General features: G+C 65.3%; 3 protein-coding genes across 3 annotated transcripts in view; 1 reads left to right on the top strand and 2 right to left on the bottom strand.

Moving 5' to 3' along the window:
• SPTBN5 (spectrin beta, non-erythrocytic 5) overlaps positions 1-9,641 on the top strand; it is a 40,651-nt gene extending 31,010 nt beyond the window's left edge. The window contains exons 48-67 of the mRNA XM_062205706.1: positions 119-291; positions 747-837; positions 952-1,068; positions 2,167-2,304; positions 2,385-2,641; positions 2,785-2,971; positions 3,101-3,313; positions 3,881-4,077; positions 4,181-4,385; positions 4,533-4,727; positions 5,275-5,430; positions 5,601-5,818; positions 5,932-6,133; positions 6,241-6,417; positions 6,525-6,629; positions 7,656-7,747; positions 7,859-7,941; positions 8,524-8,587; positions 8,739-8,863; positions 9,333-9,641. Coding sequence (XP_062061690.1) covers positions 119-291; positions 747-837; positions 952-1,068; positions 2,167-2,304; positions 2,385-2,641; positions 2,785-2,971; positions 3,101-3,313; positions 3,881-4,077; positions 4,181-4,385; positions 4,533-4,727; positions 5,275-5,430; positions 5,601-5,818; positions 5,932-6,133; positions 6,241-6,417; positions 6,525-6,629; positions 7,656-7,747; positions 7,859-7,941; positions 8,524-8,587; positions 8,739-8,862 — 2,994 coding nt within the window. The 3' untranslated portion in view covers position 8,863; positions 9,333-9,641. The remainder of the gene's footprint in view (positions 1-118; positions 292-746; positions 838-951; positions 1,069-2,166; positions 2,305-2,384; positions 2,642-2,784; positions 2,972-3,100; positions 3,314-3,880; positions 4,078-4,180; positions 4,386-4,532; positions 4,728-5,274; positions 5,431-5,600; positions 5,819-5,931; positions 6,134-6,240; positions 6,418-6,524; positions 6,630-7,655; positions 7,748-7,858; positions 7,942-8,523; positions 8,588-8,738; positions 8,864-9,332) is intronic.
• A 185-nt stretch (positions 9,642-9,826) lies between these two features.
• On the bottom strand, positions 9,827-17,608 carry PLA2G4B (phospholipase A2 group IVB). The gene is made up of 20 exons (XM_062205707.1): positions 17,532-17,608; positions 16,491-16,563; positions 16,129-16,265; positions 15,889-16,020; positions 15,553-15,593; positions 15,415-15,457; positions 15,138-15,192; positions 14,706-14,836; positions 14,475-14,558; positions 14,205-14,242; positions 13,548-13,683; positions 12,393-12,529; positions 12,055-12,277; positions 11,825-11,942; positions 11,608-11,745; positions 11,389-11,493; positions 11,112-11,291; positions 10,771-10,937; positions 10,150-10,336; positions 9,827-10,074 (listed from the first exon to the last, which is right to left on the bottom strand). The coding sequence occupies exons 1-20, from the start codon at positions 17,538-17,540 to the stop codon at positions 9,863-9,865; spliced, it is 2,346 nt and encodes a 781-aa protein (XP_062061691.1). The 5' UTR covers positions 17,541-17,608; the 3' UTR covers positions 9,827-9,862.
• On the bottom strand, positions 16,558-24,166 carry JMJD7 (jumonji domain containing 7). The gene is made up of 9 exons (XM_062205710.1): positions 24,098-24,166; positions 20,842-20,995; positions 20,501-20,754; positions 20,200-20,256; positions 19,674-19,769; positions 19,368-19,444; positions 19,014-19,173; positions 18,787-18,911; positions 16,558-17,608 (listed from the first exon to the last, which is right to left on the bottom strand). Exons 1-8 carry the CDS (start codon positions 24,159-24,161, stop codon positions 18,823-18,825), a joined length of 951 nt encoding a protein of 316 aa, XP_062061694.1. The 5' UTR covers positions 24,162-24,166; the 3' UTR covers positions 16,558-17,608; positions 18,787-18,822.
• Between the last annotated feature and the right edge of the window lie 43 nt (positions 24,167-24,209).

The raw sequence follows: 24,209 nt of genomic DNA, 5'->3' as shown, positions 1-24,209 counted from the left end.
GAGAGGTGGCTGCACTGGGCAGTGGCTTTGTGGAGGGCGTGGTAGGATGGCTGTCGGGAGGAGAGCTTGGGCTGAGAGGGGCAGCCCCATGGGCAGCGCAACCTCCCTGACCCCCCAGGACCCCCTGGCCCCCGTGGAGACCCTCCTGTGGAAACACGAGATGCTTGAACAGGGCCTGGAGGCACAGGCGGAGAACCTCAGCGCCCTGGAAGCTGCAGCCCATGGCCTGCTGCAGCGTGGACACCCCGAGGCCCAGAGCGCCCTGGGCAGGTGCCGGGCTGTGCTGCGGAGGTACCTCTGGCTCTGGGGCACTGGGGCCCACAGCGGGGTGGGGTGGTGGGCCCCAGGCAGCCCAGCCCTCCCATTGCTGCCCTTCCGCCTCCTGGCCCGGGCTCACCAGCCTTTTCTGCGTCATCAAGCAGTACACGGGCAGCCCCCTTCCCCCTTCCCCCTGCTGAGATGAAGGGGAGTTCACAAAGAAGTTGCTGCCGGGAAACAGGTGACCTGGACGGTGCTGGAGCACCGTGGGCCCTGCGGACTGAGACCGGCTCACTTCACCCGGCATGAGCACGGGGGCCACAGTTCAGCCCGTAACAGACACCGATACTAGGGAGCGGGGCACAGCGTGCCTTCGCGTAAAGGAAGGCCCGGGCTGAGGCTGGGAGGACCGGCAGGCGGCCTTGGCACGCACTACACACAGCCCTGTGCCACCCAGGCCCTGGGCCCACGCGACCCTCCCCCGGCAGGAAGGAGGCGCTCTTGGAGCGAGCAGGCGCCCGCCGTTGCCAGCTGGAGGAGCTCGGGCAGCTGCACACGTTCCTGCAGGAGACCCACGAGGTTCCCTTTGCGTGGGGGAGCGGCTGTGGGGGAGGGGCTCACCCCGGGGTCCCTCAGAGGTTAAGGGCAGGGAGAGCCCTCGGCAGCAGACCTCGACCCTCTCCTTGTGCCCAGATGGCCACGTGGCTGCGCGAGAAGAACCTCGAGGCCCTGGAAGAGGGCGGGCGGGACCCCGCTGAGCTGCAGGCGGAGCTGGACGCAGGCGCACAGCACCAGCGGGCGCTGCAGGCGGTGAGGCCCGGAGGGAGAGCGTGGGACGGGCAGCTGGGTCTGGGGCGGAACCCCGGATGCGGCAGTCCTCGCGTGCTCACCCTGCCAGTCAGTCAGTCACACAGGGAGAAGCAGTTGCCTCCCTGGGATACCCACACCAAAAACGGGGACTTTTTTTTAGTCCTTTTAAAGATAAAAATTTTCAACTTTATCTGAAAGGCATAGAGATAAGCAGAGAGATCTTCCATCTGTTGATTCACTTCCCAAATGCCCACAACAGCTGCAGCTGGGCCAGGCCAAAGCCAGCCACCAGGAGCTCCATTCAGGTCTTCCATGTAGGAGGCAGGGTCCCACGTGGGCTGTCACCTGCTGCCTCCCACGTGTGCATTAGCAGGAAGCTGGAAGTGGAAGTGGAGCTGGGTCTCTGGCTAGGCACTGTGACACGGGATGTGGGTGTCTTAAGAGGCAGTTTAGGGACCAGTGTTGTGGCACAGCAGGTTAAGCTGCTACCTGCTGTGCCGGCATCCCATATAGGCACTGGTTCGGGTCTCGGCTGCTCCAATTCTGATCCAGCTCCCTGCCGATGGCCTGGGAAAGCAGTGGAAGATGGCCCAAGTCCCTGGGCACCTGCACCCATGTGGGAGATTGGGATAAAGCTCCTGGCTTTAGCCTGGACCAGCCCTGGTCATTGCAGCCATTTGGGGAGTGAACCATGGAATGAAGATTCTCTCTCTCTCTCTCTCTCTCTCCATCTTTCTCTAACTGCCTTTCAAATAAATGAAAAGAAGCTTAACCACTGGGCCAAGTGCCTGCCCTGAAGGTTACATTTTGAGGTGATCAGGGGTGGCACCCAGCAGCCCCGGGGGTGAGAGGAGTCGGAGCAGCACCCTGTAGCATTCCCTTCCCTACCTGCAAAGGCAGGCCCTGACCCCACCCAGCCCCCTCTGCTACAAAGGATTATAAACAAGACAGCGGTCTCATCTCCTTTATGTGGATGGAGAAGGCCAAGTTCAGGGAGGGTAATGCACTTGCGGAAGATCGCACAGCCAGCACACAGAGCCGCTGGTGCGTGGAGCAGGCGCAGGTGCCCATGGGGTATGTGCTGCGCTGTGGCTGCAGGAGGGGCAGAGGCTGCTGCAGGGGGGCTCCTCGGCCTCGGAGACTGTCCCGGAGCGGCTGCAGGAGCTGGGGCAGCTCTGGCGTGAGCTGCAGACCAACAGCCAGAGGAAGGCGGCCAGGCTTCGCGCAGCCTGCGAGGTGAGCCTGTGCGGACCACGGAGCGGCCGGATGGGGCTCTGGGTCTCCTCCCCGGCTGCCCACTGTGTTTTCTGCTGCAGGCCGTGCGTCTCCGACAGAGCGTGGAGGACCTGCAGAGCTGGCTGGAGCCCGTGGAGGCTGAGCTGAGAGGCCCCGTTGGGGGCCAGGACCTGCCTGGGGTGGATGAGCTGCTGGGCACCCAGGGGGAACTGGAGGCAACGGTGGAGAGGCAAGCCGCACGGGCGCAGGCCCTGCTGGGCCAGGCCCGGGCCTTCGAGCGGGACGGACACTGCCTTGGCCCTGACTTGGAGGAGCAGATCCAGCGGCTGCTGCAGAGGTCCCCGCCCTGCCCTGCCCAGAGGACGGTGCCCCGGCCTTCAGCTTGTGTCTGCTCGGCTTTGCCCCTGCCACAGCAAGGGGCACAGGGTGAGCTAGTGTGCAGGTCCCAATACTGACCGCCATGCCCCTGCCTCCGTGTAGGTTCGAGAACCTGAGGGAGCCCCTGCAGGAGCGTAGGGCAGCCCTGGAGGCCCGGAGCCTCCTCATGCGGTTCTTCAGGGATGTCGAGGAGGAGATGGCCTGGGTGCAAGAGAAGCTGCCTCTGGCCACTGCCCAGGACTGTGGCCAGAGCCTGAGCGCCGTGCAGCACCTGCAGGAGAAGCATCAGGTAGGGGCCTCCCGCAGAGATTCTGGGTCCTCCAGGAGGGAGGATGGCGAGAGGCAACTCCTTGGGAGCAGGTCCTGGGGTGCCCACGTGTCCTATAGCATCCCCAGTCCCCTTACTCTTCTGCCACAGAACCTGGAGAACGAGTTGAGCAGCCACGAGGCTCTGACCCGGGTGGTGCTGGGCACTGGGCACAAGCTGGTGCGGGCTGGCCACTTTGCTGCCCGCGAGGTGGCTGCCCGGGTGCAGGAGCTGGAGGCGGCCATGGAGCACCTGGGGGCGGAGGTGGCGCGGAGGCGGCTGCGGCTGCGCCAGGCTCAGGAGGCCCAGCAGTTTGTGACGGAGGTGAGAGGGTGCTGCAGGTGCACAGGGCCCAGCCCTGGTGTCAGACACCCAGAGTGTGCGGGGCTGGCAGAACTCGCAGGGAGCTCGGTCTCCTGCCCCCGTGGCCTCCCAGCTGCCCATTTCCCAGAACACAGACCCCGGGCCTCTGCTGCAGTTCCTTCTAACCCAGTGGTTCTCGAGCGGCGCTTTGCGTCAGCATCACCTGCAGCCCTCTCCCTGCTGCTAGGCCAAGGCACCCTGCAGCGCTGAAGGCAGTGGTAGAGGAAGAATGAAAGGGACAAAATGTGGCGCTGCTGAGTGACAAAAACGGAGAATTCGGTGTCTTTATCATTCGTGGGCTGGGGGGGGGGGGAGATCGCCCCGCCCCCTGGAGAAGCGTTGCAGTCAGGCCTCTGCTCCAGACCCCAGGACGACATAGGGGTAGGGCCCAGGCAGGGAGGTCTCAGACCCCTCAGTGACCCCCATGTGGGTACAGCCGGGCTGAATGCCTCTGCTCTAAAGCCCTCATGCCCTAGGCCGGGACCCTCCACGGCAGCTCCCAGGGGAACCTCTGCTATGTCACCCTAGCTCCTGGAGGCAGCATCCTGGCTGGCCGAGCGGGGCTGTGTTGTGGACAGCGAGGACATGGGCCAGTGTGCCGAGGCCACACAGGCCCTTCTGCGGCGACTGGAGGCCACCCGGAGAGACCTGGAGGCCTTTGGGCCACGCTTGGAACGGCTGCAGCACGCAGCGGCACTGCTAGAGAGCAGGCAGAGCCCGGAAAGGTGGGGGCGGGGGGTGGAGAGCAGGAGGTGGCCCAGGCTGCCAACCTGTGGTGGGGGGTGGTCAGCGGAGGGGGCTCTGGCCCAGGCTGCCTTCCTGCCCCAGTCCCCAGGTCCTGGCCCAGATGCAGGTAGTGACGGAGGCCCACACACAGCTGCTGCAGAGAGCGGAGGCCAGGCGCCGAGGCCTGCAGGAACAGCTGCAGGTGCACCAGCTGGAGCACGAGACCCTGCTGCTGGACACCTGGCTGAGTACCCAGGTGGCCACCGCTGAGTCCCAGGACCACGGGCAGGACCTGGAGGGTGTCACGGTGAGTCTCCGGGCTGAGCCTGAGTAGGCAAGGAGACTGGGGCGTGGAGCAGGGAGGGAGCTGCCGCGGTGGCTCTGGGCCAATCCCCGTGGTTCTGGCACCAGCTCCCCCCTGCAGAGTGACCCTCCCTGCCGCACCCCCTCATAGGCGCTGGAGGAGAAGTTCGATGCTTTCAGCAAGGAAGTGCAGAGCCTGGGCCAGGCCCGGGTGCAGGCCCTGGGCGAGCTGGCAGACAGCCTGGACCAGGCAGCCCCCCACTGCTCTCTCCACGCTCAAGCCCAGAAGAGCCGCATCCAGGCTGCCTGGGAGAGGCTGGACAAGGCCATGAAAGTCCGCAGAGAGGTAGGGCCCACCTGCCTGGCTTCAGCCAAAGCCAAAGCCACGGTGACCTGGGGGCAGGGGCGGGGCCTCTGAGCACCTCACATGTCTAAGGAGAGACAGAAGCTCCCAGAAGGCACACACTTGGTGGCTCCAGGTCAGCACAGCGGCCCCTGCCTCCATGCCCCCTCTGAGTGCGGTCAGTGCCTCTGCACGGGAGTGCAGCCTTCGGCTTCCTGCCGCCTTGGTTCTCAGCCTCAGCTGGTAGCTTCTTATCAGAGCAGCCCCTGGCAGACTTAGGGCGTCCAGCAGATGCCCCTCTGTCCTTTCCTGGCCCAGCCTGGGCCCTCCTGCTGCCCTCAGGCTCCAGGGCCCTGCCCTGCCATCGGGTGCACACCGGAGGCCGCCCCCAAGAGCCCAGTGCGTCATTCACATGTCCCAGCCAGATGGGGCTGCACCTGGGGGTCCCCACGGTCCCTTGCTCAGAGGAGGTGGCCACAGGCTGTCTCCAGGAAGAAGGCAGGGGAGCAGAGCTCGGCCCCAGCAGCCTCGTCCACCCCCCACCTCCCAGAGCCTGGCCGCGGTCCGGGAGCTCCGCAGCTTTGAGCGGGCAGCAGCTGGGCTGCGGGGCTGGATGCAGAAGCAGGTGGCCCTGGTGCAGGGAGCCCTGCGTGGCCACCACCCGTCCTGCGTGAAGACACTGCAGCAGCAGCACGGGCGCCTGGAGGTGAGAGCCCTCGCCCACCCGAAGGCCTGCCCCCTGCGCAGCCCTCTCTGGGGAGGGCAGGGCCCCCAGCTGTCTCCAGCTGCCCCCCAGAAGGGGCACGTGGGGACCCTTCCCTAGACTACAGCCTGAGCCTGTCCCTGGGGGAGACACGCCTGCTCTTGTGGTTGTAGAGGGAACTGGCAGCCATGGAGAAGGCGGCGGCCCGGCTGCATTCGGAGGCCCGGTATCTAGGCCAGCACCACCCTGAGGCTCAGGAGGGCCTGGCCGAAGAGCTGGCCAAGGTGCAGGAGGCCTGGGCCACCCTGAAGGCTAAGGCCCAGGAGCAGGGCCAGCAGCTGGCACAGGCCGCCCATGGCCATAGCTTCCTTGCGCGCTGTCGGGAATTGCTGTAGGTGGCGTCTTCCCTTGGCCCCTGGCTGGGTCCTGCCCTGTGGGGTGGGGGCATGACGGCTCTCCAGGCTGCCCCGCCCTGACAGAAGCTGCTTTCCCCCGGCTCTGCAGAGCGTGGGCTCAGGAGCAGAGGGCGCTGGTGGCGCCAGAGGAGCTGGCTCGGGACGTGGCGGAGGCAGAGCGGCTCCTGGGGCAGCACGAGGAGCGGGGGCAGGACATCGAGGAACACGGCCTGCAGGCCCGGGCCCTGCAGCAGGAGGGGCAGCAGCTGCTGGACCACAGCCCTTTCCTGACCCCAGAGCTGCAAGCGCAGGTGCGCCTGGGGGCAGTCGGACGGCCCAGGGCCTCCCCTCTGCTCCCTACTGGCCCCAGGTGGGAGCGCTGGCTGCGCACTCACCCGCGGCAGCCCCTCCCCACCAGGTGGCAGAGAGCCTGCAGGAACTGGAAGGGCGGCTGCAGGAGCTCCAGGAGGCCTGGGCCCTGGGCCTGCGGCGCTGCCAGGAGCGCTGGGGTCGGCAGAAGCTGCGGCAGCAACTGGAGCAGGCTGAGGCCTGGCTGGCCTCCCGGGAAGGCCTCCTGCTCGAGCCCGACTGTGGGGTGCGTCTGGCAGCCCCTGCCTAGGGGGCCCCTGGCTGCACTGGTGTGGGGGGAGGGGTGCTCCAGGTGCCCAGGAGCCAGGCCTCACCCGCCTTGCTTTTCCCCAGGGTTCGGTGTCGGAGGTGGCGTTGCTGCTCCACAGACACCAGGACTTGGAGAAGCTGCTGGCCGTGCAGGAGGAGCATGTCGCCCGCCTACAGGAGCCCGTGGAGGTGGGCCCCCCGCCTTGGCCTGCAAGTCCACCCTCCCCAGGGTCCCCCTCGGGGTGTTCCCTTCAGGGAAGCTCCATCCATACCTGTGGTACCAACACCCCAAAATGCAGGTGGGGTAGGGTGCCACCTGGACAAGGGGGGTGGGTCTCCGGACCTTAGGCAGGCAATAGCCACTGAGGAGACGGCGTCTCTCTGATGGGGTGGGCAGCCCAGCATTACCTGCTCTGTGACCTGCCTCACCTTGCCCCTGCCCCAAGATGGAATGGGCTGGTGCAGGTGCCAGGTGCCAGCTACCAGGAGAGCTGACAGCTGTCCAGGGTGGGCCCGCCAGATGCGGGGCCCCAGGAGCACAGCTCGGCCCTGCAGCCCTGGCCCCTGCAGGGAGCCCAGTGGAACAGGGGCCATGGGGACAAGACCCACACCCTGAAGCTGGCCCTGAGGTTCCGGGAAGCGGGCTGCTGGGTGTGGGAGCGAGGGTCACCAGGAGGGGACAAGGCCGGGAGAAGTGGGGTTGAGCCCACCTTCCGGAGGGGCCTGTGCTGAGCTGGGGACGAGCCCGGGCCCCAGCCTGCGTTGCCAGGAGACAAAGGCTGCCAGGGAGGGACACTGGGTTTAAGCAGCAGTTCCAGCTCTACAGCCCCTCCCCGGGGCAGACCCCATGAGCAGCAGGGGCCCGGGTGAACTGCCCTCCACTCTGGGCCCTTCATAGAATCTGCCCGCCCGGAGGGGAAGGGGCTCTTCCTGCTCCTCTCCTTGCTTTCCCTAGCAGAGCCCCTCACGGTCTCCCTCCTCCCTAGGGGGGACCTCGCTCCTAGGCCGTGCTTTGCCTAGGTGGCCCTGGACACACACGGCCAGGCTGTGACAAGGCCCGGCAGTAGCTGCCCACTGGCCTTCTGGCCCTCTGTCCACAGCCCAGCCCCAGCCCCTGAGCCGCCCCCGGAATGAAAGGTAGGAAAGGGCCCCAGGCAGCAGAGGCCACACGGGAAAGCAGAGGTGGCCACAATGATCTGTTCCTGGTCTCTGCAGACAGCGGCTTTCACGCGCCCCCTCACCTTCATGGAAGCCCACTGCGAGCAGCTGAGGGACCAACGCGCCAGGAGCCAGTCTTTGTCCGTGAGGTGAGGTGTGGACTCAGGCCTGGCCTCCCAAGCGGCCACCAGGCTGAGGGGCTGGGGGCAGGGGCCCGGAGGGGAGGAGGTGGGTGTGACCCCCAGCTGACCTTGTGCCAGACCCAGCAGTGAGGACAGCCTGCAGGCAGCACCAATCGAAGAGCAGGCCGAGAGCTGGCAGCCGGCCCTGGGCAGCACAGCAGGTATGTGGGGCTCGGTGGTGGGGGAAAGGACAGGGGAGGGACGCCGACCCATGATCCCCAGGATCCTGAAGTGGCTGGCATTCTATGCACCCCCAGAGTTGCACATTCGCCTGTTTCTCCCCAAGAAATGAGGGTCTCAGCCAATTTAAGGCCCAGAGGCGTTAAATAACTTGCCTGGGGCCATGCATCTCAGGTCAACAGAGCTGGGGCCCCTGTTCCTCCAGGGGCTGCCCGGGCTGCGTGCCCCCTCGCTGGGGGGCTCTGCAGTGGCCCGGCTGGGTTCTACCAGCAGCACTGCTACAGCTCACGCTCCCTTCACGGTCCCATGTACCAGGGCTGCAGGGGGGTGCCCGGGACATGTGCTGGGAGTCTCACAGGCCTTCGTCCTCTCTGCACTCCTGGCTCCATGCCTCACGGCGTCCACTTCTACAGGCTCCTTCCCAGACTGGAGAATCCCAAAGGGATGCCGGGTCATTTGCTTTCACAGCTCCCCCTCCTGAGGGCCAGGCCCCAGCGCGGGAGCCCTGGAGCAGGGAGGGCTGGGGCCACCTGGGCTGCTGTAGCTCTCTCCTTGCTCTGCAGCTCCCACAGCCAGTCCTGTCGGCGGCATGGTGGCAGCGCAGTCCAGCGTGGGCACTCGGCTCAGGTAGGACATGGGGAGGGGGGAGCCTGTGCCCAGGCTCAGGGCTTTGTGACTTAGGGCGGGGTCTCCCTGCACCCCAGTAGTCTGAGGGCAAACCTGCTGCCTCCCACCTGGGACGGCAAAGGCCAGGCCACAAGGCTCTCTCTCCCCACAGCTCGGACAGCACTCTCCTCCCAGGGGCTCACCCCACCTCGGCCTTGCCCTCTGCGCTGGAGGAACCCCCGCGGGTCACAGGGCCTGCCCCGGAAGCTGCCCCTGGCTCCCCACGCCAGCCCTGAGGTGAGGCCTCCCAGTTCCTGGCCCATGCTGAAATGCCTGCCCGCATGTCCACAAGGCTTGGATCTTGGCTGTGGATCGTGGGGCTAAGAAGAGATTACTGACACCCCCCACCCGTCTTTCCCAGCTCCAAGCAGGGGGATTTGAAGCTGTCTGGGAGAAGACCCTGAGGGCCCCTCCTCCAGGACGCAGCCCCCACCCCACAGAGGCACAGTGTGGGCCCTGGCCTACCCACCCCCTCCCACAAGGCCCCCAGGGTGCCAGTCTGTCCTGCAGATGCTGTTACTGAAGGGACCGTTCCTGTGCTGGGCAGAGCTGGCGCGAGCCGGGGTGAGAGCGCACCTAGCTCCTGTGTGCCACCCCTCACTGGCAGCTCCCATCAGCCTAGAAGGAAGCAGGTGTCCGGGGAGGCTGCAAGAAGATCCAAAGGTGGCCCAGGCCCTAAGCCGTCGTCTGCCTGTTCTCTCATCAGGTCGGGGCCCTGCAGTGAAGCCTCCAGGTCACCTCCCACCCCTGGGCACAACAGGAGGGGACCAGAGTGAGACCTGGCCCAGGGCCCAGCCCCTGCCTCTGGCTGAAGTTCCCTGTTGGACAAGGGGCCTCTCCTGAAGCTATGCTGCTGCTCTGATGCATCTGGTCCCGCGTCTGCCATGCCCAGTCGTGGCAGGAGAGCCCTGGACCACACCCTGAGGGCGCTGTACATGGACGTGAGCAGGTGTCCTGATCGTTGGGGGCCACCCACGCTGACAAACTCGCTCTGCAAGGTACAAGGCAGACGCTTCCTTTTGTTTTTAAACCAGTCCTTGTGCTGTGCATCCCTGAACACCCACCCCTCCTTCCTGACAGCAGAGACCCTCAGCCAGCGTCTCGGTCGCTGTCATGTCCAAAGCTCCCCTGGAGGCAGTGACCCAAGCCCCTCTGCTCACAGCCTCCAGTCTAGACAGCCCCTGGCAAGCATGGCGGCAAGAGACGCCGGCAGGGCCGCGCCTGCGCAGTCCGCCCTCACGGGCGCCGGCGCCGCTGCCTGCGCTGCACGGCCTGGCGCAGGGCCTCCAGCAGCCGCTCCCGGTTGTTGCAGATGTTGTAGCGTGTCAGGCGCAGCAGCTTCTCCGTGTCCTCCGGGCTGTAGGTCACCTTGGTGTAGTGGTAAGGCGAGTCTGAAGGAGACAGGTTCACGGTCCCCGCTGCCTTGTCCTCGGCTGTCCGCCGCACCCCTGCGGAAAGAGGGCCACCAAGGTCACCGGCGAGGTGGGGGCAGGGGAGCGGGGCGGGGGGCGGCCGTGGCTCACCGGGGGCCGAGTGCTCCCTGAAGGAGGTGTTGACCAGCGGGAAGTGCAGCACCACCGGGGCCTCGGGCTGGGCGGGGGCGGCGAAGACGTGGCACTCCTGCGGCTGCCGCTGCTCCTCCGGGCTGGGCACGATGGGTGGGAAGGGGATGCCCTGCTCTTGGCAGAAGCGGCCCAGGAGCTGCAGCTGCTGCAGGGGCACAGCACAGGGGTCAGCGGGCGGCCGTAGCGTCCCCCGGGAGCTCCACAGGGGGCTGGCTGACCGCAGAGGTTTGCTGGGACACAGGACCCGGTGCCGGACCCCCTCGAACACTAGAGGCGCGCCTCCCCCCTGCAGTCAGGCGAGACCCTGAATAAAGGCTCTAACCCTCACCATCCTGGGCTGCTGTACCTAGGGGAGACATGGTGCCCTGAAATGGGGGGAGGGATCACACAACCCCATAGCAGGTGCATCCCCAACAGCCAGGCCCTAAAAGGGTACGGATGCAGCCATAGGGGCCCGAAACAAAAGCGACTCTGCACAGGGAGTGGGGGGAGTTGATCCGTTCCCCAGAGTGACTGGCAGCCCCTGAGAGAAGCTGGACCTCCCCGGGGGCACGGGAGGCCAGGCCGGGGTTACCCCACCTGGAAGGCACCGTGGAGGTTGTAGTCCAGCGACAGGATGAGGTCCACCTCCCGGGTGGGCTGCAGGAGGGGCAGGCAGCTGGTGTTGATGAGGTACCCGACGTCCAGAAGGCAAAGGTGGGCCTCTGCAGGGGTCAGCTGGTTGGGGAGCCCGTCCAGCTTCGTGGCTGCAGGGGTTTCGGGGGTGGGTGTCAGACTCCTCAGGGTAATGACGGTGGCACAGGTCTCGGACCCCTGCTATTTTTCTGCTGAGGTAGCAGCACCCCCACCCCCCACACAGGAGAGAGAAGGAGCCCGGCTTGGGATAGGAGGGGCCAGGACCAGGAGTGACAGGCAGGTACCTTTCCAGGTGGAGAAGTGAGGGTGCTGGAAATAGTCCTTGTGGAAATGGAGGCCGCGCAGGAAGTTGTGGGTGGCCTGGGCCAGGGGGCGCCTGGTCAGGAGGTCGGTGAAGAACCCAGCGATCTTGCCTGCTGTGCTGGGCGGCTCCTCTATCTTCAGGTGGGGGACTTGCTCTTTGTCTGCACAGGCAGGAAAGTGAGCACCGGGGGACCCACAGGCGCCTAGGCCCCGCCCCTGGCCGCCCCCCTGCCTGAGTGAAGAGCCCCAGCCACCTACCTAGGCTGGCCCGATTCTGGGCCCAGCGGTCCCAGAACTCGCCGGGCTCCGAGGCCCAGTACAAGCTGTCCTGGAGGCTGGCCGCATACAGGTTGCTCCAGATACCTTGAGGGGTAGAGAGAGGGGAGAGGGGCCCCACTGTCACAGCCCATCCTGCACCCGGAAGCTTCGCTGTGAGCAGGGCGGGGACCCCCTCGCCCTGCCTTCCAGACCCCTTACCTTCCAAGAAGCAGATGCGGGACTCGGGGAGCTGCTTCACCAGGCGCCCCATGAAGAACTCGGAGCCGAAGAGCTCAGCGGGGACGAAGGCGCCGTACTTGGGGAAGCCGACCTCGTACGGGGAGAACTCGCACCACTCTGCAGGGAGGCCACGGGCTTCACTGCAGGGCAGCCCAAGGCCCAGGAGGCAGGGAGGACCCGCCCCTCACCCACTTACCCCCAAATTCAAAAGTGGTCAGGCCCTGCTCCTTGGTGTTGAGGGCACAGTAGATGGGCAGAGGGTTCTGGCCCTGACTCACGGCCTCCCGTTGATCAGAGAGTTTGTGGTCACGGGGCTGGGGAAAGACAGAGGAAGCCTAGACCCATGGCTGCTGGGTGCCTGGAGCCCTCCCGCCCCTGCCACCCAGTGCTGCTCCCCTGGGGCTCCAGCCCCCACCCCTGCCCCACCTGGCCGTGCAGCAGCGCCTCATTGACGAGGGCCCACAGGTTGGTGAAGCAGGGCGGGTGGCCCAGGTGGGCGCGCTCGGCCAGCTCCTGCCGGTACCGCTGTAGCTGGCTGGGGGCCAGCACGCCCAGCTTGCTTTTGGTCACCCGGGTCTTCAGCAAGTCAGTGGGCCCTGCCAGGTCCTTCTGGGACCACTCTGGGTCCTCGTAGAGGCTGGCCAAGGCCCTGAGAAAAGCCAAGGTCAGGGAGGCTGTCACCGAAGGCCCCCATCCAGAGCAGCAGCTGCTCTGAGGTCTCAGGGGCCTGGCACCCCCTCACACCCCACAGGCACCCAGCTCACCAGGTGGAGCCGGAGGCCCCCGTGATGTAGGAGACGCAATCCAGGAGGCCCAGCTCCTGCAGGCCGGCCAGCTGCCCATACAGGGAGGTCATCGCCCGAATCCCACCTCCTGTGGCCATGACAGCTACCACTGGGACCTGGAAGAGAGAACAGCCACGCTCAGGGACGGCCCAGGGAGGGGGGGAGCAGCAGGTCAAGGGGCTGCTCAGCTCACCCAACAGGTCTGGTCGGGGGCAGTGGCTGGCGTACCAGCTGAGACACTGCTGGGGATGCCTACATCCCACACTGGTGCCTGGACCCAAGTCCCAGCTCCGCTAGGCCCAGCTGCCTGCTAATGAGCACCCTGGGAGGCGGCAGACAATGGCTCAAGTACTTGGGTCCCTGCCACCCACAGGGGACACCCAGATGGAATTCCCGGCTCCTGGCTTAGGTCTGGCTCAGCTCCAGCTGCTGCAAGTATTTGGGGAGTGAAGCAGTGAGTGGGAGATTTCTTTCTGCCTTTCAAATAAATAATAATAAAAGACCTGGTCAGTGGTCTCGGGATTAGTGCTGAGCCGGCCACGCCAAGGGGATCAGCCACAGACTCCCCAGGTTCAGGCTGCTCAAGCTAAGAGAACTTCAGGGCAAACAGCCCAGTGGAGGGCCAGGCCTCATCTCCTTACCCCTGGCCCCCAAGGAGGCTGCAGATCACTTAAAGTCCTGAAGCCACCTCAGCAGTCTCCCCCACAGCCTCTCTCTCCTTACAAGAAGTCATTCCCCTGGGAGATAGCCCAGTCTGACCTGAAGCTCCTGGGACAACGAGGGACCAGCAAGCCACTTCAGACCAGGGGACTGTCGCACTCATTCAGAGCGGGCCCAGTCTCAAAACCTAGACAGGCTCAGGCCCAGGCCCAGGCCCAGGCCCAGCAGACAGAGGAAGGCCGGCCCCACAGGGCAGCTCCCATCTGCAAGCTCCAGGTGCCTCCCACACTGCACTGCTCAGCACCTACCACACTCCTGACCACACTGAGAGAGGGAAGCAGAGCAGGAATGGGCAGATGGGAGGCAGCTGCAAGCCAGGCTGGCACCAGCTTGGGTTGAGTTATAGCACAACAGGTTCCAGTTTTAGCACAGGGCCTGGAGATGACCCCACCCAATCCAGCACAGCCCCCAGACCTCGTCCTCCTGCAGGTCTCTGTCCAGCTGCAGGGCCTGCTTCAGGGCCTTGGCCACCACCTGCTTCCGCCTGCTCAGGAAGGCCTGCTCCTCCGCACAGAGCCCACAGCCCAGGCGCACCGCCAGCTCCCTTGGCCTGGGGGAGGAAGAGCCCAGGGGGCAGCTGTCAGCCCTTCCAGGGAAGGCAGGGGAAGCTGGGCCTGCAGGACCTGCACAGCCCAGGGCCCTCCAGCCTCTCCCCTCGGACCATGAAGCCCACTGCCACCAACTCCAAGGAGGACTACAAAGGGGCAGGGAAGTGGAAGCGATGGCCCCAGCCCATGGCCGGGGAAGGGGTGGATTCCCTAGGGAAGCGGTCCAAGGTCCACCCACAGCAGCAGTCGCCTAAGGGGCGCCCCTTCCCCTCCCTAGACCAGCGCCCCCTCCCCATTCTTCTATCTAAATATCTACTAGGCGCTCCCCGAGTGCTGGGTGGGCACACGGGTTTCCCACCAAAGCACAATCCCAGAAAAGCCCTTAGGAAGCCCACCTGGGCGCACGGAGCTCCCTCCCAGCACTTCCTGTGCCACCCACGATAGCGGACAGGGCGCCTGGGCTGGGAGCTGGGCCAGCTGGCCTGTGCCACCCCTCCCCGTCACCCTCACCCGCACCTCTCACCCTGCTTCCTTCTTCAGCTCCACCCTCATCAGGGGCTCCTGAAACCACAAACGCCCCTGTCACAAAGGTTGCCCCCCCACACACACACCCCAAACCGTGTTCCTTTAGCCCAGCCTCAGGTACCCTTGGGCTCCAACCAGCTGCACAGGGCCCTTCCTGCCACACAGCTGGCTCTGGCACTTATCCACGCGTGGCCCAAGCAGAAGGGTGGCCCCTGAAGCTGGGCCCAGCCCGCCCGCACTCCCAGCTTCCGCAGCGCACAGCAGCTACCTGGGACGTGGGGAAGACGAGCCGCACCAACTGGCCAGAGGGCAGCGCCTTCAGAGGCACCTTCAGCTGCTCCTGGGGCGCATCCTGCAGAGGCCAAAAGCAGGAGCCCCCAGTCTCTGTCCCTCTCCTGGCACAGACCACCCCACCTCCCTCAGGCTCCTCCCGCCGGCGGGGGGGCGGGGGGAGCCAGGCAGACTCTAGGGCCCTGCCTCAGGGGAGCGAGGCCCCTACCTGCAGGTGAATACCCAGCTCCTGCTCCCAGCAGGCTGGGTAATGGAAGCGGAAGGGGCCGGAGCCCACCGAGGCCTCCTGTGGACTCTCACAGGCTCCAGGAACCACCAGCCGAACTCTGCCCCCCGACTCTGGGAACAGGAACCAGAGCTGAGAGGCCGGGAGTGGGCTCTTTGCCCAAGGGTCCCTCGTCGGGTCTGAGGGGCCCGGGGCTGTGCCCAGGCTGAGGCCGGAGGAGCGTCCCCACGCCCCAGCCTCTGCAGAGGACTTCGGGAAAACGCTCAGGCCCTGAGGAGGCTGGAGCTGATTCACCCCGACCCCTGTTCTGCTGTGGGCCGCTCAGGGCAGCTTGTGTGAGGTCCCTGCAGGGCCTGTCGGAAAGGGGCATGGGGGCTGGGGATCGCGGGCCGTCACAGTAGGTTGGGGACTCACCTTTCTGGTCCCCCATGTCTGTCAGGTGCACATGCAGGCAGGAGAGCTCCCGGGCCTGAGCCATGAACAAAGCCCTCGGTCAGCGGCCGCCCCAGGCCGCGCTGTGCCCTCTTCCTGTCCAGCACCTCCTTACCCCAGTCCTCAGTTATCAAGCACTCGCTCGAGGTGGTGTTTCCCTGAGGACCGGAAACCCCAAACTCTCCCCAGCCCAAAGCAGCGAGGGGGTCCCAGCCCCCCCCACCCCCCGACCCCCCCAGGGAGCGCAAGCCCAACTCACCACCAAGATGCCATTGCTGGCCAGTTGCTCAGCTCCGTCTGTCCTGGAAGAGGCACCATGACCTCAGCAGGAGCCCTGGCTCCCTCTCACGGGAGGCAGCCCCCCACTCCCACCCAGCTCCGCGCGTGGCTCACTCACAGACTCTGCAGCCGAAACTCAACTTCCAGCCGCTCGTCACCCTGCAGAGGGAAGCCAGTGAGGAGAGATGAGGTGCGCGTGCACGTATGCATGCGCAGACCCCACCCCGGACGCCAGAGAGGGCTGCTGGGGAGGGGCCTCGTGCTGCTCCAGCAGTCGGCTGCCCTTTGGCTTGCAGGCCAGGGAAGCAGCTCAGGGTCAGGACTGCTCCGAGGTGGACAACAGTCCCTGTGGGCCGAGGCCTCTGGGATGCTGGGAAGGCTGGACCAGTCACTGTAGAGCAGGGCTGTGCCCCCACCCTGCCAGGCACGCCCACTGCCCTGGAAGCAGCCTTGCCTGGGCGCGCAGTGAGAAGCTCTCCCGCCGGAACTCGCCCACCCGCAGGGTCCCCACATCAAACAGCACTGACAACACGGCGTCATCTCTGGTCAACAGGTCCTGGTCAAAGACTCTCAGTTCCACAACATTCTGCAAAGGGGCAGGAGAGAGGGATCAGGGGAGAAGGTGAGCTGGGACGGGAACGAGGGGCTGGGAGAGGCTGGGGCCGGGGGACAGGGCTGTCCCTGCCCAGCCCACCTTCAGCTGGCTGTGGATTCGGAAGTGAAAGCTCTGATTCCAGATGGGGCTTCTGCTGTTTTTCACTGTGCGTGTCTGTAGCCTCTGGCTAGAGGCCGTGGGCAGCCAGAGAGTCACATAGCAGTCAGAGGGGGTCACTGCAGGAAGCAGGAAGAGGGTCCAGCGACGGCCGACACCTGCCAGCCGCCTCCCACTTCCCCCCATGACCCCAAGACTCATGTACAATGGGGCTGGGCCCCAGCTGCCTGCTTCCTCCCAGAATCCCCTCCCATGAACTCCCCCCTGGGCCTGCCCCACGGGGAACCCAGCTGCAGCGCCCTCCTCCTCCCTCAGCTGGCATCGGCCCAGGGAAGTGCACTCACCGAGGTCCTTGGAGGGCAGCCCGTGGGCCTGCAGGACACGGATGGTGAGCAGGCAGCTCCCGGGCACCTTGGCCTATAGGGGAGGGAGGGGGCAGGTCGGAGGCAGGCGGACAGGGTCCAAGGTGACAGGGGCCACAGGGTGGGGTGCGGGCTTGTACTGAGGCCCTCTACCCTAAATCCCAATCCACAGGGGTCAGGCTGAGTGCTCAGCCTGCCCTCTGCCCCAGCGGGATCGCCACCAACAGGAGCTACGGCATCTCCGGGATGCCTGCCAGCACCTACACACGCCCTGGGCCAACTCTGGGCCAAGTGTGTCACATCCATGAGCCCATGCATCACCCGCCTGACCTGCGCGGGGGCACTGTTCCTGATGACCAAGCCCAGGAGGAAACTGAGGCACGCAAGTTAAGCAGACCCGTGCCCAAGTGGGGACCGGACCCTGGAGCAGGCTGGCTCCACACATAGGCCCCCCAGCTCCTTCTCCCCAGAGGCTGCTGGGGGACACAGGCTATGGGGTAGGGGAAGAGGCACCTCAGGGCCCTCGGCTGCTCCCTGTAGCGCTCCGCAGGGCAGGGGCAGTAGCTACAGCTCCAACTGCCCACAGACTGGCAAGTCCCGCGGGTCCTAGAGTCCAGCTAGGGCTGGTCCCCACACAGCTGCCTCCAGACCTCCGCTCCAGCAGATGGGTCAGGCCGGGGAGGCCTGTGCCAGTGGTCTTACCTTGTGCTCTTCAGCCATGCCCCTGAGAGGGCCATGAGGGCTACACCCAGGGAGCTCCCTGGCTCAGGGGCAGAGCTGGGGACGCTCACCCACCTGGGTCAACCCCAGGGCTCTCATACCCCAAGCAACTGAGACAGGCGCAGCAAGCAGCCACCTCCCTCTGGGCCCCAGGACGCGCCGGGGAGCCTCAGTTCCCAGGACACTCTCAGGGCAGCCCTGTCCCCAGGCTTCTGCTCACTGCCCTGGCCATCCGTACACCCAAACAGCACAGGTTCTCTACCACACCGGAGCCACTAGGCCCAGCGTCCCGCGGGGTCCTACCAGAGCCATGATGCCGGGTCCTCAGGAGCAGCTGGGATGGGCAGTGGCCACAGGACCTCGACTGTCAACTCTTCAACCTGGAGCCAGGGGTGTCCCAGCTGGCACTGAGCTCCTCCCTGGTCCCTCCCACCACCTCCTCCTCTCTACCCAAGCCCCACACCAACCCTGAACCAGACACCCGTCCAGGAAGTGAGGCAACCAAAACCTACACTCAACCTGCTGACACCCCTGTGGCGTCAGCTCGGCTCCCTGGAGCACCTGCTCTCTCCCCGCCCGGCCTTGAAGAGGAAGAGAGGGCCCAGGAGAGCCTGAGTCAGGGGCCTGCACATAGAAAACCAGAGTGGGCCCCACGGCAGCCATGGACCAAGGAGCCTCGGGCCTGAAGCTGGGCCTTTCGCAACCTCCTGGTGCCGGCAGGACAGGAATTCCCAGTCCAGGCTCAAGGGCTTGGCTAATCAAGGGGAGCGCTCCGAGCCCCATCACACCCCAGCAGGGGTGGGGGTGTGGCTCTGCCCTAGAAAGCAGCCTTCCGGAGCCGTGTCCAGGCGGCCAGGGATGAGGCCTACGGGTTGTGTGCAGGGGCTGCATGGGCTGAGGGTAGGGCATGACCAATCCTTCCTCAGAGGGCCGGCCTCAGTGGGGAGGGAACCTGGCTTGTGGTGGGAGAAGCCAGGATTCCCCCTGGGGCACCAGACCCCACCAGCTGCCCTGAGACTGAGGGAGGAAACCAAACCAGAGTGAGGAGTGGTCTCAGCAGCCCTGCGCCAATGGGGTCTAGGCAGCAGAGCTGCAGAACAGGCCTGCTTGGTTGCCCTGGGGAGGGGCTTGGGGAGTGGCCCCAGGCCCAAACCTGCCCTCCTCCCCCCTGAGTCACCCCAAGGGAGCATCAGAATGTGTGCATCACAGCAACTTTTATTGAGCGCTTCCTCAGAGCCACCATGCTGGGCCCTTAAATGCCACCTCCACGCCCACAACAGCCCCGGGAGCTACAGCCATCATTAGCCACGCGTACACCCTGACGGGACACGGAAGCCGAGGGCAGTGACTCAGCCAGGGCCGGCACTGGTGAGCGCACGATTCCTCTGCGTGCTAACTTCCTGGGAACCCTCGCCCGGACCTGCCAGAGCCTCCCCGTCTCCCTGACCCCATCCCGAGTGAGCCCCTCCAAGGCCGAACTCAACCCAGGCTGGGTGCTGGGCGCTGGGCCTGTAGCCAGCACACCCTGAACTCCAGGTCGTCTCCACACTGACCCCACCTGGGAGGGCCTCGCGCAGCGCGGGGCAGGGCGCCCTCAGCTGAGGCCCGACACCCGCGTGAGGGAGTCGAGCAGCTGGAAGTAGCTGTACCTGAGGTCGTACTCCATGTCGTACCAGAAATTCACTGTGGGGAGAAGGGGGCCGAGCATGAGCACACCCTGCCCTGCTCCAGAGTGCCCAGGGGCCCTGGCGGGGCGTGTCCCCCCGCAGCCTGCGCCCTCCTCACCAGCAATGCAGCCGTGGGACTGCCGGACGTGGTGGAACCAAAGGGCCGGCAGGTAGAGCATCTCGCCAGCCCGCACCGTGCAGCGAAGGGCCTGTGCCTGGCTGTACCCGGGGAACCGGGCCAGGTCTGGAGCCAAGGGGTCCAGCGGGATCCAGGGCACCTGGGGACACAGGGGATGCCAGGGGGAAGCCCTCCAGCCCAGGCCCTCTAAGGTGAACAGCAGGGGCGCTGCTCAGCTCAGCCTGAGGCCCCCACTGCTTCAGAGCTGAGTGCCACCTCCCCAGATCTCCTGGGGGGGGGGGGCAGACTCTTGCCCTTCCCCCTACCCTGGAGCCCCGGGGCCAGGACACACACCTTCTCCATGGCCTCTTCGTCCACCACCTTGAAGGTGCCTTCTTCAGTCAGCTGGTAGGTAGCCGGCATGTACAGCTCTGGGGCCCGAGAGCAGGTGTAGGGAGCCTCAGTGGCAGGGGGCTTACCAGCCCTCACCCACCCCAGCCAGCCCACGTTCTCGGGCACAGGGGCAACAGGATCAGGGGTCCTGGTGTAGCGGAGACCCGTGGCAATACCTAGGGCGGGGCCCAGCCCCTCAGGGCTCTTGCCGCCCTCCTCACTCGCTGCGCACACCCCCCGCCCCCCCTCCTCCACCACCACCCCTACCATAGGGGATGAAGGGCCGGTCGGTGGGCGGATGGAGCAGGAAGTGCTTCTCGCCCGAGAGCACGCAGTAGAGGTTCTCGTAGTGGTCCTTGTGCACTGCCGAACAAGGCAGGCCCCATGAGCAGGGCCAGGAGGGCTGACCGGCGTGCTCAGCACTGCCCCTGGCAGCTTGGGGGATGCCAGCGAGCCTGGGAGACTCAGAGCTTGCCCCCGACCCGAGGGGGTCACCTGACTCATCCCTAGGAGGGGAAAAGGAGCCAACCGTGTGCTCTGAACTTCACCCCTGACCTTGCTGGCATTCACAGAACCTTCAGGGGACCTTGACAATACAGTGTACCGCCCCGGGGACCCTCAGTGTACCCCCTCCTCGTCTCAGCTGCAGGGGAGAGCTGGGACCCAAAAGCCCCCCCGGAGAACAGCTCATCAACTGTCCTCCGGGCCCAACCTCCCTGCCTCCACGCCTCTCCCTCTGCCCCCACTGCACCTCCCCACCATTGGGTACCCCCCCCCCCGCCCCTGTACCTACAAGAGGTCACTGCAGCTGCCTCCCCCAGCCAGAAGTTCACAGCATCAGGCATCTTTCCTGGGGGGCAGAGGGCAAGTTAGGAAGGCCAGGCAGGGGACAGCCACCAGAGAGGCTGGGACAGGAGCGGCACGGCCACCTTCCGGAGCACGCCCGTTGCTGAGTCAAGCCCGGGGGATCTGCACACTGAGGGAGCAGCACCTGAGCCACAGCCGGCCGTGTGGACCCAGGCATCTCCGAGGGGAGAGAACAGGCAGGCAGGCTGGCCCTCCTTCCCACAGCGTCCCCGGCTGCTGGCACTCACCCAGGGCCTCAGAGGCCCAGGGCACGTGGGGCTCCAGGTCGGGCAGCAGCTGGGGCAGCTCGGTGGGCAGGTTGGAGCACTGCTTCTGCACGTAGAGGACTCCTGGGTGCTGCGCCCGGCCCTCCAGCACGTCCAGCACGCAGCTGAGCGGCAGGCGGCGTTCGGCCGGCATCACGAAGCGGTCCCCTCGCACGGCGTCCGCGTAACCATCCGGGGTCACAGCCACACTCACCTCCGTGGAGCCCACCGTGGCCCTGGAGGAGGGGACACTCAGCTCCTGCCCAGCTGCCAAGAACGCTGCCTGCCCCACCCAGCCCGCCCACCCCCAGGGCCGCACCCACCTCAGGTAGGGGAGGGACCACTTGTGCAGGGCCGGCCAGTGCCGCAGGGCATTGCGGATGATGCACGGTCTGTTGGGGCAGACCCAGTCCCGGTAGAAGTGGAGTGGGCTCGGGGGCTCGTCCAGGTATGGCACAGCAGAGGGCACGCTGAGCTCTGAGAGGAGAGGGGGCGGGCAGCTGAGGCGGCACTGTCTCATCCTGCTGTCTGCGTAAGGGGGGGCCTCCCTGGGAGGGCCCCACTGTCACTCAGCACTGCCCCTGGGGACCCAGGCACCTGGACAAGCAGGAATATGAGGAAGGAAGCTCACGGGAGAAATGATGCACACACATCAGGGGCCCCGAGAGCTCGCAGCTCGACCCCCGGGCACCATGGGCTTCCCTGCCTGATGGGGCCCACTGCCCAGCAGCTACCGGGAAACGCAGCCCCTGAGCCGGGCTTAGGCGCTCCAGAATGAGTAGGGCCACAGCCCCAAGAGTGGTGTGCACTGAGCACTTGGGTTATGTGGAGGTACCACGAGAAGATGCAACCATCCCAAGAAGCCTACAGCCTCCCTGCGGAGGCTCAGCTATGCTGCTGGTCCTAGTGGGCAGCACCACCACCCTCATGCCGCCAGGTGGCACCTGTGTACATGCCCACAGCCACCCCGAGTCTCCCTTCATCAAGACTGACTCCTCCTTCTGCCTTACTCCAGCCCACCTACCGCCGGTTCCACCTCCTATGGCTCTCAAACCTCCCCTTCCTTTTCTCTGCCGCGGCCCTTGCTCACGCCACCGCCTCTGGGTTCCCACTCAAAAGTCACACTGATGAGGCTTCACGTTTTTATTGACTTATTTCCATTTCATTTGAAAGGCAGAAAGACAGGGAGTGAGACAGCGAGAGAGAGAGATCTCCCATCCGCTGGTTCACTCCCCAAATGCCCGCAATGGCCAAGGCTGGGCCAGGCCAAAGCCAGGAGGTTCGCCCAGGTCTCCCAGGTGGGTGGCAGGGACCTACGCACGTGAGCCTCTCAGGAAGCTGCAGTGGAAGTGGAAAGGCCGGGACTTGAACCTGGCCCCTGATAATGGGTACTGAGAGTCCCAAGTGGGGGCCTTAACCACCGCACCATTCCCCTGTCCCGCCAAACAGCCGGCCCAGACCCTGGCTCCAACCATCCTCACATGGCTTCCCTCGCTTATTTTTCTCCTTGGCACACACCGCCATCTAACACCCTACATGTCCCACAGGGGTGGCCGGGCTCGTCCTGCTCACGGACACGACCCCGGCACACGAAAGGTGCTCAGCAGCCATCTGCTTAGCGGCTGAATGAAAGCCTTCCACACCCTGGCTGGCGGCTGCTCCGGGAGGGCCCCTCCCTCCGAGGCCCAGCCCCACCCCCGGTGAACCCCTCCGATGCTCACCACTGCCAGGGTGCTCACCACTGCCAGGGCGCTCACCACTGCCAGGGCGCACGCTCAGGCTGCTCCACGCCAGGCCGGAGCAACGTCCCAGCCTGATGCCCTCCCGTGCAGTGCTGCACCTCCCCTCAGCGCGCGCTCTACTCCGGGGTTGCTAGACGCTGGTCCTGCTGCTCCCTCACGCTGGGTGCCTTTCTCCCAGCAGTGGCGTTCATACAGTGCCCAGGGCTTCATTTGTTACTGTCTTTGTTACTTTGTTCATTTGTTACTGTCCTTGAGGTCTGGCCAAACACCTTGACCCCCCGTTCAGCAGTTACTGCGTCCTGCTCCCATCAGCCACGTCCTGCTCCCATCAGCCACGGCACTCCCTTCACCCTGGGGCCCTGCTCTGTGTCTTCACGTAACTGGTCCAGAAACTGGAACTGAGTGGGAAGACCCCACTGGACACAGGAATACCAAAAAGGAACGAGCTGGCTCTCGTGCTTGCTTACTCCTCTGGCCATGGGCAAGATGGTGCCGGCTCAGCAGACACGGGAGGAAGTGGGGAGCAGAGAGGCACGTGCTTTCTCAGCCACTCCAGCCCTCAAAGCCAGGAGGTGACCTGGGGCCTTTGTGCACAAAGACTGCTCCCTGGAGACACCTGGCACACTCCCCCTGGGGTCCACGGCCCTCCACCTCCCTTCTCACCTACTTCTGTGTCACTCGCTAACGAGGCGTGGCCACGGCTGTCTGCCTCTCCACCTAGACCGTGAGCTCTACAGGGCAGAGAGTGGGTTCTTCAGTGACGGATCCAGAGCCTGTTAATACATACTGGCCAAAAGAATACTTAAAGGATCCACTGTGGAGCGAGGAAATGACCCAAAAACGCCCGGGGTAGATGGGTGTGGAATGGTCTCCACAACACAGGGCAGCACAGAGTCCTATCAAAGCCAGCTCATGCGAGCACGGACTCAAACACACACTCTGGGAGCCGGCGCTGTGGCGTGGTGGGCTAAGCCCCGGTCTGCGGCACCAGCATCCCATAGGAGCACTGATTCTCCTCTACTTCCTCCACCCCTCCACTTCCAATCCAGCTCTTTCCTATGGCCTGGGACAGCAGAAGATGGCCCAAGTCCTTTGGGCCCCTACAACGACATGGGAGACCCAGAGAAAGCTCCTGGCTTCTGATTGGCTTAGCTCCAGCCGCTGCAGCCATTTGAGGAGTGAACCAAGGGATGGGAGACCCGCTCGCCCTCTGTCTGTAACTCTCTAATAATAATAATAATAATAATAATAAAAAATATCTAAAAACGAACAAAACTTTCTGGAGGGCCGCAAACTGGGCCAGGGACGGGAGAGAAGCGGACTTCATTCACATCACACACCCGTGATACACACCTGTGCCTGTGTTGCCGTGGTAAACCATGAAAAACAGAAATCGGAGGAGAGAGGGAGGGAGGAAATCAAGGAAGGAGAAGGGAAAGGAAAAGCCGCAGGCAGGCGAAGCGGCAGGGCTGGCTCGGGCAAGGGGCTCCGGCTATTCCCCCCACACCACCACCGCGGTAAGCGCCAGGCTTCAGAGGCCCGCGCTGGGTGCGGCCGTTAAGGCTCCCGCATCCCTCAGGAGGCACCCAGGAGCGGAGCGGTTCTCGCCCTCTCTCTCCGCCGTTCAACAAAGGCCACATCTTTACAAGAGGAGGTCTTCAGGTCGGTAAGGACAACTCAGAAACACACCCCACACGCCCGGGCCTCGGGACCACGTGACTGAGGTCGCCCCGCGGCGGCCCCGGCGGTGAGCGCACAGGCAGGTCACGTGCCCGCGGCGGCCCGCGTCCCCGGCCCCTCAGGGGCCCTCCCGCAGCCTCCGAGCGAACCCACTCACCGCGGGCCGCGGCCGGGAATCCTCGCAACTCGCTCCGCACGGCGTCCAGGGCCGCGTCCGCCATGACGCCGCCGGCGGCCCGCCCCCTCGCCGGCCCCGCCCCGCGCCTTTT

This window comes from Lepus europaeus, chromosome 11 (genome assembly GCF_033115175.1).
Source record: "Lepus europaeus isolate LE1 chromosome 11, mLepTim1.pri, whole genome shotgun sequence".
NCBI lineage: Eukaryota > Metazoa > Chordata > Mammalia > Lagomorpha > Leporidae > Lepus > Lepus europaeus.
Note: the sequence above shows the minus strand (reverse complement) of the source record. Positions and strands in the feature narration are given on the sequence as shown.

Bases quoted from the DNA above. Each gene is read 5' to 3' on its own strand.
- JMJD7 (XM_062205710.1), bottom strand. From the start codon at position 24,161: ATGGCGGACGCGGCCCTGGACGCCGTGCGGAGCGAGTTGCGAGGATTC. The intron at 20,755-20,841 runs GTGGGTGCGGCC...CCCCTCCTCCAG, and splicing joins TGGTCCCTCCCCTACCTGAG to GGCCACGGTGGGCTCCACGG. The intron at 19,174-19,367 runs GTGTGTGTCCTG...CTGTGTCCCCAG, and splicing joins ACGAAGAGGCCATGGAGAAG to GTGCCCTGGATCCCGCTGGA.
- PLA2G4B (XM_062205707.1), bottom strand. The intron at 15,458-15,552 runs GTGAGTGAGCCA...TGCCTCTTCCAG, and splicing joins GAGTTTCGGCTGCAGAGTCT to GACAGACGGAGCTGAGCAAC. The intron at 15,193-15,414 runs GTGAGTTGGGCT...TTCATGGCTCAG, and splicing joins CCAGCAATGGCATCTTGGTG to GCCCGGGAGCTCTCCTGCCT.